Here is a 22,116-nt window from a genome sequence, read left to right as displayed (position 1 = left end):
AAAATTGAATTATTTCAGGAATGGCAGCACACACTGTGATCCCAGGACTAGGGAAATGAAGGCAAAAAAAATCTGAATTTCAAGGTCATCCTCAAATACACAATGAGCTTGGAATCAGTAAACTACATAATCTGTCTAAAAAGAAAACTATGAGCCAAGTGTGGTAGAGCCGTTACACAAAGAACAGCTCAAAAGACAAAGGAAAAAAAAATTGAGTTATATGCTAAATGTGTTAAGTTACATGCTAAATAATAACAAGTTATGTTGTCTTAATCAGGGTTACTCTGACTATGATAAAACACCATGACCAAAAGCAAGCTGGGAAGGGAAGGATTTATTTGGCTTACATTTCCACACCACTACAGTCCACCATAGAAGTCAGGACAAGAACTCAAGCAGGCCAGGAACTCCAACAGGCCAGAAACCTGAGGGCAGAAGCTGTTGCAAAGGTCATGGAGAGGAGCTGCTCATTGGCTTGTTCCTCATGGCTTCCTCAGCCTGCTTTCTTGTAGAACCCCAGACCACCAACCAGCCCACAACAGGCTGGGCTCTCGAAAATCAAATCATTAATTAAGAAAAATGCCCTACAGGTTGGCCTACAGCCAGGTCTTAAAGAAGCATTTTCTCAATTGAGGCTTCCTCCTCTCTGATAACTCTAGCTTGTGTGAAGTTGACATAAACTAGGCTGCACACATTATTATAAAAATAGATAGATCAACATGAAAAAGGCAGAAGCCATAATTAAACACACATTCCTCAAGAAAACAAAACTACCTGTCTGAAGAAAATTAGCATACAAGAGAGCACTTAAGAAAAGGAGCCATGACATTTTGGTTTCCTTCTCAGAAACCAATAAAATGAATTAGCTGCATTCAAATAGCAACAGTCCTCCAGAAGTCATTACAAAGGCACATTCACGCTTAGAAACCTACAAGATACAATGAAGTTTAAATTTTTAAAGTTTTAAATTAAATAAAACATACAGTATTAATAATATTAAAATACAAATATATTTAAAGTGAGATTTTAAAATTAATTTTCCTTACATATAGGTCAACTTAACATCTCTACTGTCAAGAATTTTTAAAATTAATAAGAAACAGCATACAAAAACACTGTATTTACAAAAAGGTCTAAAATAAAGGTTCTGGATAAGTAATCTATTACTCCATACCTAAGAATTTAAAATATTAGAAACTACACTAAACTGCTTTTTCCAACCTTTGACTTTCAAAAACAATATGGGTATAAAAACTTACCACATTTTTTTAATTATAACTAAATATACAGAATATTTTCAACCCAAACCATTTCATTCTTTTCTTTTTTTCTTTTTCGAGACAGGGTTTCTCTGTGTAGCCCTGGCCATCCTGGAACTCACTCTGTAGACCAGGCTGGTCTCACACTCAGAGATTTGTCTGCTACTGCCTCCCAATGTGTGATACCACTGCAGGGCTGGCCAAACCATTTCTTACTATTATAAGGAAAGCATGTATTAGATATGTGTCACACTACAAACTACACAATAAATAATCAATCCATTCTCCACTCTACATACACAAACTGAAACTGATAGTGTTCTGAGACAGCCCATTTTAATGATCAACTGTCAATGTGTCATAAAAACTAGAAGTAACTTGATAGAACATTCCATATATTCACCAATGGCCTAAGGAATCTCAAATTTGAGATTAAATTAGGTCCACTTCTTAGCAGCAACAATATCACAGTAAACAAATGGATGGATTTTAGGAACAGTCTGTGGAAAATATCCACTGTGGGCAGAGATTTCATGGAGCGGGGGCTGAGAGACAAAACAGGCAGAGACTGGCTATGAAAGAAGTGTTAACACCCTTTCAGCAATGGGCAATTCTCCATTAAGGATATAATTAACTACAGTTCATAAAGTACCTTGGAATCAAAGGTACTCCATAAATGTAAATTTTTAAATGGCTTTAACTTAGAGCAAAGAACAGTAATCTTAAAACATCTTACAACCCAAGTGTATTATAAACCAAATAAAAGTTCACTGTGGGATTTTTTTTTTAAGTGAGTTTTTTCCTCTATTAGGGGACCCAGACCTAAATGAACTGTTAAACACTTAATCTAAAGGTATGCCAAACATTTCTTAAGGTCTTAACAAAGAATCAACTTTTTTTTTTTAAACAAAAAGAGGCCTAGGTTAAATATTTTATTTGGCTTCTCACGATGGACTGAGAAGTTGGGCACCAGCTCCAGACCAATTCCTGGACGCACATCAAACACAGCCCTGTCATTTATCCAGTCAGTCAAAACAATCTTTTCCATCTAACCCTTTTATGTTTGTGTCCTAAAAAGCTGCTAATTGAATCCAGCTCTTGAGATCTATTTGTTAAAATCTATAGTATTTAATTTGTAAATGATGAACAAAAATGAAAAATATAAGTTAAAAGCTTCTTGCAAAACAGGAGATTCCACCACATGTAATCAAACGGAAAACAATGTTTTTAATATTTGTCAGACTTTGAGAAAACTATTCACAGGCAAATTCCCAATGGCTTTAAGAAACTGAGAGCAGTTCAACTGTTCAAACTGTTTTTACAATTAAGAGGAGAGGACAGAGTATTTAAAATTCCTCAGAAAAAGCTAAGTATACAAAATCACTCTATAAATTTAGTCTAATGTATCCTCTTGCTCAAAAACTAAGTGTGATCTTTTCCCTTTCATGGGAGGTTTCTGTAGAGCGGTAGTTATCACATTAGCCGAACAAACTTCACTCGTGAATTTTGGAAACTATCATATGCAGCAAAGAATGATGGATAAACATAAATATAAGATCTCCTAAATCACGGTAGCCCTCAAAACACTGAGATGGCTGAAGGAGCAAAGGCAGTTCTCTCAAGCCTGACAACCTAAGCTTGATTGGCAGGACTCACAAGGTAGGAGGACAGAAGTCCCACAAATTATCCTGTGACCTTCACGTGTGCTCCATGGTCATGATACCCCACCACAGACACACAGACACAGACAGACAGACACAAATACACGCACGCACGAATGAAAAGCTCAAACTCATTTTATCCAAAGAAAATCAAAATCCCTCTTTCCTCTCCCATGTATATATCCTAGAAGGAAATAAATAACAGCCTATTTCTGACCGTTTTGCACACCTACACTCACTATTTCTTTCTGTAATTATTGACACAGCCCTGCCTAGTAAGAACAGTAATAGATAAACTAGAGCAGCAAAGATCCTTTATAACTGTGTTCCACTGACTCCCCCCAGATAAAGACAAAAAGATGGAAAGAAAAGCATCCCCAAATATAGCTTTTCCATTAAGAAACAGTTAATAACGCCTTGTAATTTTCCCTAGGGGAAAAACACTTTCAGGTCAGCAATATGAATATATTTTTAATTCCTGGGGGTAGGGGTGGTATGTGTACATGAGTGAAGGTGCCTGTGGGAGGTCAGGTGATCAAATCCCTTAGGAGTTACAGGTGGTAGTGAGCAAAGGACTGGGGTGGAGGTGCTGGGACTAGAACTCAGGTCCTCTTCCAGAACAGGATACACTCTTAACTACCGGGCCATCTCTCCAGCCCCAAAAGTAAAGTATTTTTAAGCTGTAGCCAACAGACATTCAAGCTAAATTCTCAAACACCAAATCCACTGCAAGTTATCGAGAAAGCAGTCCATGGACTGGCATTTAACACACAAGCACTCAACTACAAAATTCATCCACACAAATTTCAAAGTTTAGTGTGGGCAAATGTAATTACAGTTTATTCTTCACTGGCACAAATGCATACGAAGCCCCTGCAAAATGCGCGCTCTCTCATCACCCCTCTGAATATAATAAATGCGGACAGTTTACTTCTGATAATGACGAGACTAGCATTGAGGCAGTAGCTTCAATTACACTCTTCAAACTGAATAGTTTTTCCTGAAAATGAGGGTGCTGTAGCCACGGAAGAAGTGGCAGCGTAAGCAAATTACACCTGTAGCGTGTTAGCAACTCGCTAACTGCACCTGGGAACATCGACAGCTCTGCCTTCTCTTTAACGAATCCCTGGGAGCATTCTTTCCCCGTTAAAAAAGGGTGCGGAGCGTGGCGAGAACCGGAGAAAGTTCGCTTCGGAGTTTGCATGAGCCCAGGCTTGGAGATGCATCCCAAGTCCAGCGTTTCGAAACCAGGTCTGGAATTACAGACGTGAGCCACCAGTCCTGCGGCCTACAAGGAACAACCCCAAACATGCTACCCTGCAATCAAACCACTTCCAAAACACAGAGGGTACAATGAGCCGGGAGTCGTGGGATCAGGCAGACACACCGGAAAAGCCAACCACAGTCTCGGGCCCTCCCAGAGTCGTGCGTTGAAGGTGTGTGGCGCTGGCCACAGAGGCTGGCAGCTGGAGAGTAAAGGTTTCACACCCGGGCATAGGCGGGGGTTCACGTTAACAACCGGGGAACACACACACTCGTTCCCCCCGGCAAGCGCTCTATATTTAAGGAGTGTTCACTGTCCGCAGCCAGCGACCGGATTCGGTAATCCCCTTCCCGACCCCACCTGGGCAGCAGCCCAGACGCGGCGCCCGTGACCCGGGGAAACGAGACGTCGGGAGCTCAAACCCGCCCTCCACGGGAGCCCCACGGGCCCCACTCGGCGTTCTGAAGAATTTCCCGAGCCCGCTTAAGTGCTTCTCCAATGCCTCCCCGAACTAGGCCTTCCCACGCCCGCATTCCCCTCCAACGCACCACCGAGCGCGACCCCGGCCCTCGGCCCGGCTACGGGTGCCGCCGCAGCCGCCCGCTCAGCTCACCTGTCAGGCGCAGCTTGACGGGCCCGTTCCTCCGGCCTCCGGGGTTAGACATGTCCCCGGCGGCAGGGGAGGCGGCGGCGGCGGTGGTGGTGGCGAGCGGGCGGGCTGGGCTGGGACGACGGCGAGACGCGGAGGAGTCACCACAGCGGCCGGGACCGGGGCCCGAACAGCCCGCGCCGCGGCCGCCAGGGCCGGAGGGTCCCGGATGTGCCGAGCGCCATCGCCATGAGCCGCGGAGGGAGCGGGACGCAGAGCTCCCCCCTCCTCCCACTTCTGCTTCCTCGGCCCGGGCCGCGCACAACAAAGCGGCAGCCGCGGCCGGCCGCGCCGCCTCCGCCCCGCGCCCCCGCCGCCTCCTCTCCTCGCGGCCCGCCTCGGCTTCTCCTTCTCGGTGCCGCAAGGCCCGGGAGCCGACGGCGCGAAGTCTGCTGAGGCGGGCGGGTGCTCGGCCGCTTCCTCCTCCACCCGCCCTCTTGTCTGAGGGAACCGGGTCCTGGGGCCGCCGCCGCCGCCACTCGTCGGCTCCTGGGGGCGGGGAGGAGACGGGGGGCGGGGCCGCAGGCGGGACGGGGGCCTAGTGGGCGGGGCGATGGCGGAGGCGGGGTTGTGGGCGAGGTCTCCTGCGCCCGGGGCTCCGGAGGAAGGCCGGACTGGGCACGGGCCGCAGGGAGCGCGTGCGCCGCGGCCCAGACCCAGCTCCGAACTCCACCGCCCCGGCGCCGGCTCTGTGGCACCAGGAGGGTCTGCTGACCAGCTCACTAAAAGAGAGCCTGTGTCCCTGCAGGGCAGACTGCCCATGTTAGACGCCCACTGCGCGCCCTGAAAGTCTGGCGAGAGTAAAGTTAGACTCGAGTTAGAAGAATTAAGTCGACTAGACGCTACCCCCCCACACACACACACACCGAACGTTCCAGCAAATTCCCAGGAGTGCTTAGCTCTCAGTATTGTAATTGCCACCTCCACAGACTCACCTGGTGGACCAGATCTGGTTACCTACCTCTGCCCGGGCTCTTCTCTTTCCAGCAGCAGACCAAGCACAGGGAGATGATACAAACACCGCCAAGGATTGTGAACAAGATAGGTGGGCACTGTGAAAAGCAAATGCAATACTGTATTTTTGCTATCCCAGGAGGAAAAAAGAAAATGAGTGTGAACAACACTCTGACGCTGTAACTACACTAATATGAACTTATTCTTGACAAATAAATAATAAAGTATTTTTTAATTTCTAATTTTGTTTTTTGTTTGCAAGGTTGATACAGCCTAATAGTGAATTATATCAATCGCTACACTTTTATTTTATTTTATTTTACTTTTGGAGACATGGTTTCTCTGTGAAAATCCTGGCTGTCCTGGAACTCATTCTGTAGACCAGGCTAGCATCAAACTCACAGAGATCCATCTGCCTCTGCCTCCCAAGTGCTGGGATTAAAGACGTATGCCACCACCACCCAGCTGCCACACATTTTTATTTGTTTTTTTTTTTTAATTTTTTAGTAAATTTTATTAAATTATAAAAGTTTCCATTTCCGCCCCCCCTCCCAACACCCTCCCACTCCCCCCACTCCCCCCCTCCTTCCCCTCCGTCCCCCAGGGCAGTCAGGGTTTCCTGCCCTGTGGGAAGCTGCAGCTCCCTCCCCCTCCCTCCAGGTCCAGGAAGGCGAGTGTCCAAACAGACTGGATCCCCAAAATCCAGCATATGCAGAGGAAACAGGTCCCAGTGTCATAGTCAATGGCATTTCAGAAAGACCCCAGGCCAGCCACAGTCAGAGAATCCGGCCAAATTTCGAGAATCTGGCTAGATCACGTCCTCGTTCAGTCCCAGTCCAACTGGCCCTGGTAAATTCTCATCAGATCCGTTCCCTTGTATCAGTGGGTGATAGCATCCCTCGCAGTACTGATTTCGTCTTTCATGTTCCTCCTCCTTCCGCTCCCCCTCCGGACCTCGGGGGGCTCTGCCACACATTTTTAAAAAAAGATGTATTTATTTTATGTGCATTTGTGTTTTGCCTGTGTGTATGTCTATATGAGAGTGTCAGATCTTCTGGAATTGGAGTTACAGACAGGTGTGAGCTGTTATGTGGATGTTGGGAATTGAATCGGGGTCCTATGTAAGAACAGCCATTATTCTTAATTGTCGAATCATCTCTCTAGCCCCGGGTACACATTTTATGCAACCATCTAAATGGCAATTGTGATGATCATGTAACATGGAAGAGTTTAAATGCAGCGCAGGGTTTACACTGAGAGTACAAGTCACATGTGCCCACAAGAGTAACAATGGAAACTCAAGAACATGGATTTGTATTCATGTTAGATTTGCTTAAGGCTGTTATAACATTAATACAGTTTAAACTGTTCATTGAAGTCTAATACATTTTAAATCCTAAACTTTGTAAATGGTTGCTTTCAATCTATCAGTTAAGTCATTTCATTCTCCAGATGAAATCCAAAAGCGTTTCCTAGGTCTGAATACACTCCTACGGATTAAAGTGATCCCAAAATCATAAGTTCTAGCAGTAAGACTTAAAATACAAGGGACAGCTGTAGAAATTCAATCAAGAGATGAAGAGTGCTTATTATTCGCAAAGCAATGAACAGGGCCCTAAGAAATACTTCTTTGTGCTATGTAAGATCTGAAGCCCAGGAAACAATCCCTACAGTAGTTACTGTAGCAATAGAACAATAGCTACATCACTATTTCAGAAGCTGGGTTGTGACAATAACAGAGCAAGCTGAGGTATGCATTCACATTTGCCTGCTTCTTGCGACACACACTTTGTTCCCAACCACCCACTAGCATAATCTCTAGCTTTGTATTGGGAAATGGAAGTTAAGATATCAAAAAATGGTGGGGAACCCGGCAGGGGATTGGGGGAGTGGAGGAGGCAGACCGACTTGTGAATTTGAAGCAATACCTCCAAATATGTGGCAGCTCAGGAAAATTGGTATAGGCATAATATTCAGGCCATTTTGTTTCGACTTCCCTAAATATAATGCTTTAAAACCATTCAGTGTGGGCTGGAGAGATGACTTGGTGGTTAAGAGAATTTGCTCTTGCAGATGATCTTAGTTCCCAGCACCCACATGGTAGCTCACAACCATCTGTAACTCCAGTTCCAGGGGATACAACACCATCTTCTAATCTCCATGGGCACCAAGCACAGAACATGTGATGCACACAGGTACATGAAGGCAAAACACAAATATACATAAATAAATTGTTTTAAAAAGCACCCAGATCCACCTCGTTTATCAGCCATGGGTCTTGAACTTGAGCAGCATCACCTGGAGAACTTGTTAAACACAGACGGCTGCATCCTCCACCTGGAAGTGGGGCTGAGGGGGGCAGTCTAAAGCAGAACTCTGGTATTTACTTATTCATTCATTGTTAGTGTGTATGGGGGAGGCAGGAGGGTGCGTGCGTATGCGTATGCGTGCATGTGCATGTGGGTGAAGGGATAATTTTGTAGAGTCAGTTATCTCCTTCCACCTTTACATCAAACTCAGTTCAGCAGGCTTGCAAGGTCTGTCTCCAGAGGCCCTGTCATTTCCTCCCTTCTCCCTTGCCCACCCGCACGAGAGATGAAACCCAGGGCTTTTGTCTGCTAGGCAGGCACTCTGCCATTGAATTATACCCAGCCATGGTTTGGGGTTTCCTTGAGACAGGCTTCACTATGTAGTTTGGACTGCTAGGAACTCACAGCAACCAGGCCGACTTCAAACTCACTGCAATCCTCCTGCCCCAGCGGCCAGATTGCTGAGTTTGTGGACCTGAGCCACCTCACCCAGGTAATACAGTTGCCATTGTGATGCAGTTCTGCCCAACAGGGTGCCATGCTTTGAGAACACCTGCCCCATCTAAATTACACTGCTAGGAGAAACTTGAGTCTCATCAGATTCAAGGTCAGCATTAGATGCGCCCCATGCTTCATCACAGCAGCAATTTAGACATCATTTTGAGGACGAAGAAAGGAAGAAGAATAAATTTTGAGGAAATCATGCTTTGCTTTTTCCCTGAAGTCGAAACCCATTTCCAACGTAAATTGTGAGAGCACATACCTTTGATATGTACGGGAATTGCAGAAAGCTTTTCAAAGCCATTTTGTTCCCTTGTGGCCTCTAATATGCTCTCTGCAGGATTGTATTGTGAACCTTTTATGGAATCATTGGTTTAAGCATTCATCTCAAGTATACTAACACCACCAATTTCATACCAATAAAATCAACCTTGAGGCAGAGGAGATGGCTAAGAGGCTAAAGTTCATAGAACCCAAGTGTGAGGACCAGAATCTGAATTCCCAGAGCCCACATAAAAGCCAGGAAGGCATGGTGCAAACCTGCAGGCACAGAGCTCAGGTGGCAGAGACAGGGAATCCCCAGGGCAAACTGGCTAACTAGACTACCAAATCCAGCAAGCTCTGGGTTCATCAACAGAGACCCTGCCTCGGAAAAACACCCACCATCCGTTTCTGCTTCTATAAGCACATGCATGCACACCTGCGTATATGCACATGTGCATACATATACACATGCATGCATACCATAGATAGACAGATGGAGAAATATTTTTCCCATAAGTACCACTTAACAAAAATTCCGATAAAAATGCTGTAACTTGGATGAGAGAGCGAGAGCAGCAGGTAATAGCTCTTGTTCGTACGCCCTGGGACCTGAGTCTGCACCCTGGGCCCTAACCAACAGAAAGAGGAGCAGAAAGCTATCCTCCGGCATGCTCCTACCCACACATAGACATAGATACACAGTGGATAGATAAAAAATTTAAAGATGAATATACTATAACAGCATATGCGAAACCTTTTTAACCAAAAGATTTATACATTTTATTACGTGTTTTACTAATCACTTAGCATGGTATCCTTTATAATGGTACCCTAGACCAGGGATGAAAATCTACACACAAGTTACAAGAATTTTTAAATCCTTGTTTTAAAAGACATGTTTCAGTTTTCCTGGGCTAATGTTAAATTTGATGTGACTTTTGCAAGAAAATGCTTGCTCTCTGGACTTGGTATTTCTTCTGTTCCAGCCATAAATATATTCTTACATGGAAGTAGTGTCTCCACCGCTAAAAAAAAATAGTGTCTGAAGTAAGGTTATGTTAATAATGGCACTCCTGCAAAGCTATTTTGATAGTGTGAATTTCTAATTTCATACAGCGTATGTGCCATGGGAAAAGAAAGCATCAGGTACTCACTCAGTTTATACCACTTTCTAAAAGTCAACTTTTTCATTTCTTAAATGTTGTGAATTCAGCTTAACACTATGCTGTCACTGGACAAGATAAGGCACACCTAATATCTCTGCAGTCCTGAGGCAGAAGTAGAGGATTACCTCAAGTTCAAGGCCAACCTGAACTGTTTAGTGAATTCCGGGCTGGTCTAGCTGCTTCCAGATTCACTCCTCACTGATAAAACAGCCCCTGGTAGTTGTCGTTGTCAGTGTGAGCCTCCCTCTCCCACCACCCATCATTCTTCTTTGCTTCTGCCTTTGTCCTCATAGGATCATTATCGACTAGTCCTGTCCAACAGTGTTTATGGTTAAGTCACATTCTGAGATGTTCTGTGGCCTCTGTTCACAGAGGATCTGGGCTCCAAGATGGAAACTAGAGTCCCATCCCCTTCCCCCGTCTCTCCAGGTCTGTGGACCCCCAACCCCCATGCATTTGTTTCTTATTCTCTATCTTGGTATACTAAACTGATGTTCCTAAACACCTCTGATCGGGTTCATGGCTATAAGATGGTACCTTGAGCTCCACTCTAGAGGTACTAATGAGTCATTGGTCTGGGACCATGGATTTGCATTCCCAGTGCTACTGGAGCAGAGAAGACACTGTGAGAAGCATGACCTCACATAAGGAAAAATCCTGGGTAGCCATATTTATAGTAGGTGGGTGTGACGGCAACTGATTTGGAGATGGCTAACCAAGAAGCCAATCTGATTCTCTGCACTTGGAGTGTTAGGTGGGGACCCTGGCAGACTCGCTGTGGGGAGCTGAACTGAAAGATTGTAGAGTTGGCAGCTGAAGCCCGTTGTAAAACCATCGGCCTTTCAAATAGATGAGAGATAGGTCTGTAGAAGCAGACCGGCACAGCAGACAGGGAGGAGCCCTCGGACTTCTAAACTCTCATGAAGGAGATGGAGAGAGTGACAGGTTCCCTGCCAGTGCATCTAACCAGGTGTGCGCTTGTATTTCATCCCCAGAAGCTCTAACCTGGTTAGTTTTTTGTCAGTTTGACATGACATAGAACCACCTGGGAAGGGAGAAGGGCAATTAAAGAATTGCCGTCAGCAGACGGATCTGTAGGAAGGCCTGTGAGGAATAGTCTCGGTTGATGAATCCTGTGGGCGGGCTCAGACCACTGTGGGCGGGCTCAGACCACTGTGGGCGGGCTCAGACCACTGTGGGCAGCACTATCCCTAGACAGGCAGGCCGGGGGCTGTATAAAACCTAGGTGGGGGACTCAAGAGATGGCTTGGATGGTGAAAAGTGGTTACTGCTCTTTCAGAGAACCTGAGTTCCTGGAATCCAATGAGCTCACGACTGCATTTGACTCCAGTGGATCCAATACCCTCTTCTGACCTCTGATGCATGTGCTGCATATACATACATATTCTCTCTCTCTCTTTCTCTCTCTCTCTCTCTCTCTCTCTCTCTCTCTCTCTCTCTCTCTCTCACACACACACACACACACACACACACACAATCATACATATAAAATAGTAAAGGAAGGAAGGAGGGGGAAGGAAGGAAGGAAGGAAGGAAAGAAGGAAGGAAGGAAGAAAAAAAGCAAGCTAGCTGAGCGTGAACCAGCAAGCAAGCCAGAAAGCAGTTCCTCTGTAGTTTCTGCGACGAATCCTGCCCTGACTTTCCTCAATAATGGACTGTGACCTGGACGTGTAAACTGAAATAAACCCTTTGCTCCCTGTGTTGCTTTTGCCCATGTTTATCAGAGCCACAGAAAAATAAACTAGAACAGAATCTACCAAAGGAACCAACATCCTCCCCTTCCCTTAGGAAGGTTTAAACGGACCACCTGGCTGTTGCCTCCACTTTCTAGCTGGAAGCCCTTTTTCTCTTGAGATATGACCTAAGCTCATCCCCAAAGGCTACTTTTAATTTATTTTTTATTTTCTATGTAGCCTGAGCTGGCCTCAAACTTTCAATCCTTCTGTTGCAGCCTCTGGAGTCCCAAAGGCTTCTAATTGTCCCCAGAACTGGCAGCCCACGGCTTGGACCCTCCCAAGCACAGGTGCTCCAGCCAGACTCTGAAGCAACCGCTTGCCCATGCATGTGTATCCGTGGCTTGTGGTGTAATGCTGCAAGTCTGGAGTGCGTGTTGGACTCAGCAAAGGAGGAAAATTCAAAATATTTTACTTAATATTTCTATAACTATGACTTTGAAATAATGTTTTGGATATGCTGAGTTAAAATGTAGAATTCAAGTTCTTTTATTAATGTTTTATTTGTTTGTTTGGGTTTTTTGTTTGGTTTGGTTTGGTTTTTTTTTTTTGTTTTGTTTCTTTGTTTTTTGTTTTTTTGGTTTTTTTCCGAGACAGGGTTTCTCTGTAGCTTTGGAGCTTTGCCTATCCTGGAATTAGTTCTTGTGGACCAGGCTGTTATTAACTTTTTAAAATATGTTTATTAAATTTTGAAAAAGAGACCAGCAAGATGGCTTAGTGAGTAAGGGCACCTGTCCCAAAGTCTGATGACCTAGAATTGATCTCCAGGACTCACGTGGTAAAGGGAGAAAATGACTCCTGCAAGTTGTTCTTTGATATCCACTTCCCAGTATGCACGCACACACACACACACACACACACACACACACACGCATGCACGCGCACACATATACACACGCACACACACACATGCACACACTGAAAAAATACCTCAAAAGTTTCTAAAATGATGAAAGCTGCTGTGTTACGTGCATGTTGGACTGTGGGGATCAGGGGTGATAACCAGGTACCATGGGCTTCCAAAATGTTTCTTGCCCTCTAGCTTCTGCCCAACATCCAATTTTGCCTGTATAACCTTTTAGAAGAATGGGCCTGATTCAACCAGTTCTCCAACCTCTTTCTACAGCTCGGTTAATTCAGCTCTAACTATCTCACCTTAGAACAGAAGAAACTTCCACAAGAACCCACTACCAATCTCGTCATGTCTACATCATTTTGCCTTAAATTGACCGTCATACCCTCCAACTAAGTGTTAAAACTGAGATTTCAAAGTAGTGTCCAAGAGACAAGAGAGCTAGACAGCTCTGTGAGTTCGAGGCCAGCCTGATCTACGAGAGCTAGTTCCAGGGCAAGCACCAAAAAGACATTAATTGGAAAATTAATAAATTAATTTATTAATGATTAAATATTAAATTAAACATTAATAATTAAAATTAATAAATAAAACAATAATTGTCCAAAACTAAGCTAGGAAGGAAAGGGTTTATTTGAGCTAACACTTCCAAGTCATAGTTCATCATTGAGGAAAGTCAGGACAGGGTTTGAAGTAGAATCAATAGAGGAACACTGCTTAGTAGCTACTTGCTTTCAGGCCTGTGTTTCTGTTTTATTACCATCCTACTGCCTCCAGGTCCACCGGCCTATGGATGAACCCATCCACAGCGTGCTGGTCCACCTGTAACGATTGGCTCCCCAGGCATTGCCAACCTGAGGCAGGCAAATGTTTCAATGGAGGGCTCTCTTATGTGTGTCAACAGCCAAGCTTAGCCATCACAGAACTCCTTGACTTTGTGCCTTCTGCCTTCAGAACTATGGGAGTTGACTCATGTGCTCAAGGCCCTGGGGGACTGGGGGACGGGGGAAGACAGAACTGTGGGGGAATAAATTCCAGTTATTTTGGGGCCATCCAATTTGGAATACTTTTCCGTGGACGCTCCGAGAAACACCAAGTTCTAAGTCCTTTCTGTACCATCTCAGATACAGGTGACAAGGCACAGGGGAGCATCACACAGCTGATTGCCGTTATTCCTGGCTTTCACACTATGACACTTGCATGTGTGCAGTGTATGCATGTGTGGTGTATGCATGTGTAGTGTACATGTGTGCACTTGCCTGTACATGTGCAGGTAGAAATTAGATGTCAAATCGGCTGTCTTCCTCTGTGACTCTCTACCATATCTTTTGAGATAAGGCCTCTCGTTGGGTGTAGCCCTCACCTTTTCAGCTAGCCCAGCTTTCCAGCTAGCTGCTGAGATCTGCCTGTTTTCACCTCCGTAGTTAGGAGGTTACAGCCCAGCAAGTACTACCTGGATGTGAGTGTTCAAGAGCACTGGGGATCCGAACTCGCATCCTCATGCTTGCTTAGCAGGCATTTTACCCACTGAGCCATCTCCCCAGTCCCAATACTGTGCCTTTCCGTTTTGTTTTGCTTTGTTTCCCAAACAGAGACTCATGAAACCCAAGGTCATTTTGGGTACCCATTTTCAAATGTCTAAAGTACAAACTAGCTTGTTTGACTGAGTTCTGAAGCTGAAAGAAAATGTAATTTGAAGAGATTGCATATTTTCCAAAGCCAATTTGGTGATTTCAGCATGGAAGTATTACAGTGAAATGTTTGCAGACTTATCTGTGCGTGCTGTGCTGTAAGCCGATACCATGAAGCAACACATCTTTTGGAGATGAGGTAGCAGTCTCCGCCCCCAGGGAAAGGGAGCAAGGCATCAGTCCGAGTCAACTACTTTGGACAACCGCACTACATGAGCAGACCAAAAGGAAGTCGTTTCCAATCAGCTTCAAAATCCACACTGTAGTAGCAACAACATGATTCTCCAAGGGCAGGGGAGGGGATGGGGAAATATTTGTGTGATGCGGTCTCTATGGGTAATGCAGAGACTCTGGGCCAAAATGAGATCAACGTGACTCCTAAGCCATGTGTCAGTGTCAAACCACTGTTTTAATTAAAACAAAACAAAACAAAAAAACCTCTCAAAGGCTGCTCTTGCCTTTTGGGTCCAACCCAAACTGCTCTGAGTGGCGTTCCTGGCATTACCTAGCCTCTGGCTGCCTCTTCAGCTTCGCTTCCTTCTCCTCAGCTCCACCCAAAGACTCCCATCTTCCAGATTCCTGGTTCATTTCTCTCCCCACCTGCAGGATAAGTCTTCCAGTTTGTGTGCCACGCCAAAGCAGAAGACAGGCAAATCTTGTGCATCCTTTACATAATGTAATTAACGACTTGATCGATGACAATATTTTAGTGTGCATTCACCTGCTACTGTATTTCTTAGAGGTATGTCGTTTTGGCTAATCGTAGGTAATTGAATGAAATAACTGGAGTTCATCTTCTATCTTCATTCCTCTAGATTTAAAAAATAGGCAGATGTTATCTTTGTGTGTGTGTATGTGTGTGTGTGCATGCACACACATGTGTGCACTCATGCCTCTTTGTATGCGTGTCTATGTGTGCATGCCTGTGCATGTAGACTGGAAGTCAGTCTCAGATGTATTCCTCAATTACTTTTTACCTTACTTTTGAGACAAGGTTTCTCACTGAACCTGGAGCCAGATTGCTAGACCAGGCCTCAGATTCACAGACATTCACCTGTCTTTGTCTCTTGAGAATTAAAGGTGTGGGCCGCCATACCCAGGCTTCCTGGCTGGCTTTTTTACGTGCCTTCTGGGGGACTGAACTTGGGTCTTCATGCTTGCTTGTTCTGCAGCTGCTTTCACTGAGCCATCTGCCTGGCACTTGTCATCTTGAAAAGACGCGGTGTCATCATGCGCACTTGTAATCCCAGCATTCGGAAGACTGAGACAATAGGACGGCGAGTTCCAGGTCAGCATAGTGAAACCTTGCTCTTCAAGGCAGCACCCTTAAAATGTCCGAGAAGCACTCAAGAGTTAGTAAGATCAGCAACCTCTGAGTTAGAGGCCAGCCTGGTCTACAGAGTAAGTTCCAGGACATCCAGGGCTACACAGAGAAACCTTATCTCAAAACGAAACAAAAACAAAAAACAGAAAACAAAACCACACTCAATTAATAAAATGTAATTTTTAAAATGTCTGACCAGAAGTTTAGGCTTCTCTTTGAGGTAGGTCTGTATTATGGCCATGCTTCCACCATGGAAGGTTGTCCTAGCAAGATGGACGGCAGGGAAAATCTACCCAGAGGGCAGGTGGACTGGAGGCCTCTGGAAGCCAGGGAAGTTGAATTCCTTAGTGGGGGATGTCACACACACTGACAGCCAGGTGAGTTGGAATCGAAGAGCCCTATTGAAAACAGATTCGATGACTTTTAATATCATTCATTACAAAACAATTATATAATCTTGTCTTTTCCTAATGATGACAGAGGAAAATGCTAGAATGTATCCACTCCTTGAAACAGTGGACAGTGTGCCTATGGAGCTATTTCCTTACCTCAGAGAGACATTAAGACCCTAGAACATGCCAACTACAGTGGCATGTGCCTGCAGCCCCACTGCTGGGGAGGTTGAGGCAGGAATTCAAGACTAGCCTGGGCAGCACAGTAAGGGCACACCTCAGGGAGGAGGGACGAGAGAGAGGGAGAAGGAAGGAGCAAGACTAGAACTAAGATGTTTCCCTTTGGTTGGTCTGTCCGTTTTTGGTTTTGGCTTGTTTGTTTGGGTTTTGTCTTTGTTTGTTTGGTCCAGGTGTTTTGTGGGGAGGGGTGTTTTGCCTGTTTGTTGTAGCACAGGCTGGCTCGCTGCTCACTACATACCCGTGGACATACATGACGGTGGCCTGGACAGTCCTCCTGCTTTAGCCTCCCCTGCTGGGACTACAGGCATGACGCACCCACTACACCCAGCTTCGGATTTTTCAAGAATAGTTTTCAGTATGAAAGGCTCAGTGGCTGTTCCTTTTTTATGACTTGTTCTTGCGGCTTTAAAATCCTACCCGCTGAATTGGTTTGGACCTTATTGAAAAAGGAATCTACAAATAGATATCAAAACACACGTTCTACCCTGTAATTCCACTCTAGGAACCTAAGACTAAGGAAACAATAGAGAGATGCATAAAACCTACCCAAGATTATTCAGCCCGATGCTACATAGGAGAATGAGCTGAAAAAAAGCATAAAAATGCACAAAAAGAGATTGGTTTAAAAATAATTGGTATAGTCATATGATAAACTATTATGCAACCATGGAAAATCGTGTTCCCAAAACTTTTATTTTTTTTCTTCAGATGTTTTTATATTTAAAAAACATGAAAATTCCCCCTCCCTCCTTCTCATCTTTCCCTGGGGGAAAATAGCCACCGTGAACTTGGCATGCAATCTTCCTGTGCAGGTTTTCATGTTTCATGTTATTCAGTGACAGAAAAAGAAATGCATTTATAATATGAATATGTGAAAAAAATGTGAAGAAAGAAAAAAATATGTGTGAGGAATAATCCCAAGCCCCACCATAGAGCAAATACACTTTCCTGTTCGTGCATTCAAAACGATATTTACAAAGAATGTGAGATTCTCACTGCTGTTCCCAGAGCGTGTAATCAGTCGAGGAGGTAAAAACAACCAAAAAGGATGCCAAGGAAGCACGTTGTTTGTATTGCTCAATGATCTTGTGTGAGACTATGCTTATGAACGCAGGTGCTTGAGAAGGCCGATCCCCCTGGAGCTGGAGTGGTAAGTGGTTGTGAGCCACCTGAGTCCTCTGGGAGGGCGGTACGTGCTCTTCCACTGCGCCATCTCTCCGGTCCTGTACGCATCTTTTATAAACAATGTACAAAGGACCAGATGGAGTGAGGCCCGCATGCTTGTGATCTCTGAGTTCTGGAAGTAGAGGTCGGAGGATCAGAAGTTCAAGGCCATCCTTAGCTAGCAAGTCAGAGGCTTGCCTAGGCTGCCTAAGATCCCGTCTCAAGACCAAAACAAACATGGCACAACACGAGGGGTAGGGGTAAAAAATCGCTTCTTAGAGTGGCTTTTTAATGCCTCAGGTACCTTTCAAAGTGATTCTCCGGCTTCACTGAAAATGGTCAAACAGAGATCTTTCTTAAAGTTCCTTCCCACTGGATACTAGGACAGCAGGCATTGTTGGGTCGTGTGTTAGGGTCCTCAGCGGCAGATGTCTGAGAAGAGCATTGGCAACACAGACGAAGTGTGATGGTTCGAATGGGAACTTTCCACCATAGTCTGGGGCGTTTGAGTGCTTGGCCCCTGGTTCGTGGCACTGTTTGGGGTGTTTAGGAGGCGTGGTCTTGCTGGAGAAAGTGTGTCACTGGAGGCGGGTTTTGAGAGTTAAAAGACTTGAGATAGTTTGTTCTCTCTGTTTCACGCTGGCTGTTCAAAATGTGAGGGGCAACTTCTGCCCCAGCCACCATGCCTGCTGTCTGTACCCTCTGCTCCACCATCACGGATTCTAACCCTCTGGAGCTGTAAGTACAAATAAACTCTCTCTTCTCAAAATTGTCTTGGTCTTGGTGCTTTATCACAGCAATAGGAAAGTAGCTAACGTGGGCTTGAGAGACGGCTCAGGGGTTTACAGCACTTGCTGCTGCTGCAGAGGGCCCAAATCCAAGTCCCTGAACCACATAGTTACTCATAGCTCCAGTTTTAGGGGATCTGGAGTCCTCTTCTAGCCTCTAGGGGCACCAGGTACACACACAGTACATAGATATACATATGAGCAAAGCACTCATACATGTAAAATGTAAAAAAAAAAAAATTAAAGTAATTTTAAAAAGAAGACTACCCAAAAGTTGGAGACAGTAAAAACTGGTCTCCATTATCCCATGGAAGGCCCTATACTGGGCCATTCTTATGCTACCATGAGGTGTGGGGCAGGTTTTAAGTCACCTGCCCACAGCATCCTGATTGCATCCAGTAAAGCGCAGTCTACCTGGTAGACACTGCCCTCCGCATCAGTCAGTAGGTCCCAGCTGAATCATCACTGAGGAAGTGACGTGTTGGCTCCGGAGCAGGCAGGGTTTGTAAACTCTTGCTGCAAAAAGCCAGGTGATAAACATTTTATTGTGGCAGCCATAGACATCTCTATAGAACTTGCTCAATGCAAAATGCGGGCCAGTGAGATGACTCAGTAGCAAAAAGAAACAACCCGGGTTCAACCCCCAGACATAAAACACCCAGATGCAATGGTGTGCTCCTGTAATCCCTGCATGCCTATGGCAAGATGGGAGGTAGGTGGAGACAGGAGCATCACCTAGAACCTTGCTGACTGGCGAGCTTGGAGTACACAGCATGGCAGAAACAAGAGAGACCCTGCCCTAAAACAAAGAGTAAGAGAACTAACCTCCCCAAAATGTTCCTTGACCGCTACACAGATATTGTGATCCACAAACACAGAAGAATAATAAATTTAAATTTTATTTTTTTAAATGCTAAAGTAGTTGTATGAATGGGTGTTTGTTGTGTGCTAATAAAGTTTTTTCTTTTCTTAAGAGACAAGGGATGGGGCTGAAGAGATGGTTCAGAGGTTAAGAGCACTGGCTGCTCTTCCAGAGGTCCTGAGTTCAGTTCCCAGTAACTACATGGTGGCTCATAACTATCTATAATGAGACTTGGTGCCCTCTGTATACATAATAAATAAATCTTTAAAGAAATAAAAAGGTATTAGCTGGGCATGGTGGCATGTACCTTTAATCCCAGCATTCAGGAGGCAGAGGCAGGTGGATCTCTGTGAGTATGAGGTCAACCTGGTCTACAAAGTGAGTTCCAGGACAGTCAGGGTTGTTACATAGAGAAATTCTGTCAGGGGGAGGGAATAGATAAAAAGAAAAGAAAAAAAAGATATTGGAAATTGAATCTAGGGCCTCATGCATGCTAGGCAGATACTCTACCACTGAAATACATCGCTAGCCCACTGATAAAATTCTTCACACAAGCAAACAATCGACAACTGGTTCCCTGGGTATTATGTCAGCCTGCACTAACCACAAGGCACCAAAACAGAGAAGATCAATAAGGTTCAGTTAATCATTCTCCCCCCAACACCTGCAAAATCAGAAACCAGTTAATAGTTGAAGGAAAGAATTCAATATAATTATTAAAGGAACCAGTATTTATTGAGGGCTTACTGTGCTAGATGCTATTCTAAGAGAGATAATTTAGTGCTGGGCACGTAGCCAGGGAGTAGAGAACCCACCTAGCACAGGTGAAGTTCTAGCTTCCAGCCCCACATAAAGAAGGCAGGGTGGTGCACACCTACACTCTCAGCCTTTGGGATGTGGGAGCAAGAGGATGAGAAATCAAAGGTCTTGACTATAGCAAAACCCAGGATACAAAAGACCTAAGGAGACAGCAGTCAGGGGAGGGAGAAGGGAGAAGAAAAGAAGAGGAGGGAGCCCAAGTGAGGAAGAGGAAACAGATTTATCATCTCATATAACTCAGGGGTTTCCCATGACTGGCCTTTCGGTAGTTCAGAAGTTCATTCAAGCACTCAGGTTTATAGGCTTGTTTTTTCTTAAGCCTCTATCTCCCTTTGTTCACCCGCCTGCTCCCCCAAATTCTCTCCATGACCCCAGGCTGGTGCCTCAAGCGCCAAACCTCACATCCCAACCACCATCCTCAGAAGGAACATAGCCCCATCTCTGCTGTCTATCCTTTTATTGTTTGTTTTGTTTTGTTTGGGGGGGCTATTCAGCTTTGTTTGGGGACAGGGACTCAGACTGCAGGCTAGCCTCAAGCAAACTTGCTACTACCAGGGATGGCCTCTACCAGAACAACTTCCCGTAGGCTTGTTTCCTTTGTTTCCTTTCACAAGTACCTGATGTGTCCCAACTTAAACTAAGCACTAGAAATGGTGAGAGAGGGCCTGGAGATTAGGAAGAGGTGCCAGGTTCCATGCCCAAGGTTGACGGTGGGCTTGATAGTGACGTAGCACTTGGGGATGGAGGCAGGACAATCACACTTAGAAAGGCAAAGTTATCTTTAAGGTTAGCCTGGGCTATGTGAGACCTCATGTCCAAATGAATGAATGAATGGATGAATGATAAACAAATATATAACCCTCTCTAAATATGACCAGGGGTAGGTGTTGGGTTGAGTTTCTAAGATTAACTGACATGTTGATCTGACTATCTGAATGAAACCAGAGTCTGTTAGAAAGCAGAGGATGTAAGAATGGATACTGGATAAGTTATGATATTAGTCTCCACATTTCACAGTGAGCAAATAAAATTTGGAAAAGGGGAAATGATTTGCCCAGAGTCACCCACTAGCACGTGGAAGAGACTGGATGCGGACTCAGTTCTGTGACTATAGTGCCCAAGACCTAGGTCACTGCATTAATGTAGTGTCTATAATGGGGCAACAGAGACTGTTTGGAAAAAAGGAGGTACTCCAAACTTGCCTTAACATCAAGTCAAATGAAGCCAGTCAAATGTGAACTGATCTCCCCAACAGGGCATACCGCTGAGCTTAGCTTTGCAATAAGTACACCCATAATTCGGTGAGTAAAGCCACAGCCATTTATTTAGCTTGCAATTAGATGGTTCAGCGACTTGGGCCGAGCTACCCATCTCAGCTGGACACACTCAGATTGCTCCGGTCAACTGAAAGGTCAACTGGGGACTACCTGGCCTAAGAGGGACTCAGTTGGAATGGTTTGCCTGTTCTTCTAAAGAGTCCCTCATCTTCTAACAGGCTAGCCTGGGCTTGCTCACATGCAGGCTGGGCAGGATACCAAGACTAGAGGGGGAAAAATACACATGACCTCTTGAGACCTAGCTAGGATCTATGAAGAATGACTTTTTGAATAAGAATTCAACTGAATAAGAACTCTTGTCCTTTCCCCTCCCTCTGAGATAGACAGATGCCCTGATGCACTAGTGTGCAGTAAAGCGCCTGCTCCCTTGATGGCTAGGAAGACGTCTCAGTGGCTGAAAGTGTTTGTCACATGAGCGTGAAGACCAGAGTTCAGATCCTCAGCAATCATACAAAAAGTTGGGTATGTGTGGGGGCCCACCTTTACCCCAACACTGGGAAGTGGAGATACCAGATCCCCAGGCCAAGTTGATGAAGCCATCAGTGAGCTCCCAGGTTCAGGGAGAGATCCTACTTCAGCAAATAGAGATATATCCGGGAAGGTATCTAAAGCTAGCCTCTGGCACGTATGTGCACACCCACACATATGCCTACGTATGTACAATGTTATACACACTTGCACACACTACACACGAATTAAAAAAGAAGAAAACAAAACATTCGCACGTATACAGTTTAAGGGTTATTCATCGGGCCAATCTAATTCACGGTCAGCATCACCTCGGCTCCTCCTAGAAGACAAGCATAGTTAGCCAGAGCTGCCGCTGAGACCAAGCTGTGGTAGGGTATGGTTTCAATCCAGAGAG

General features: G+C 45.1%; 1 protein-coding gene and 1 long non-coding RNA gene across 3 annotated transcripts in view; both read right to left on the bottom strand.

Moving 5' to 3' along the window:
• Positions 1 to 4,924, bottom strand: part of Smurf2 (SMAD specific E3 ubiquitin protein ligase 2) — a 96,138-nt gene extending 91,214 nt beyond the window's left edge. Inside the window, exon 1 of the mRNA XM_048446025.3 lies at positions 4,798 to 4,924. Coding sequence (XP_048301982.1) covers positions 4,798 to 4,849 — 52 coding nt within the window. The 5' untranslated portion in view covers positions 4,850 to 4,924. The remainder of the gene's footprint in view (positions 1 to 4,797) is intronic.
• Positions 4,925 to 13,329: 8,405 nt separating this feature from the next.
• The window catches only part of LOC125408026 (uncharacterized), a 31,082-nt gene continuing 22,295 nt past the window's right edge, over positions 13,330 to 22,116 (bottom strand). For both annotated transcript variants that reach the window (XR_015003861.2, XR_007234339.3), the window contains exons 3-5: positions 18,648 to 18,749; positions 16,828 to 16,865; positions 13,330 to 16,047 (exon numbers count right to left, since the gene is read on the bottom strand). This is a non-coding gene — a long non-coding RNA (uncharacterized LOC125408026). The remainder of the gene's footprint in view (positions 16,048 to 16,827; positions 16,866 to 18,647; positions 18,750 to 22,116) is intronic.

The sequence above is a fragment of the Myodes glareolus genome, chromosome 9, assembly GCF_982192425.1.
Source record: "Myodes glareolus chromosome 9, mMyoGla1.1, whole genome shotgun sequence".
In the NCBI taxonomy this organism is placed as follows: Eukaryota; Metazoa; Chordata; class Mammalia; order Rodentia; family Cricetidae; genus Myodes; species Myodes glareolus.
Note: the sequence above shows the minus strand (reverse complement) of the source record. Positions and strands in the feature narration are given on the sequence as shown.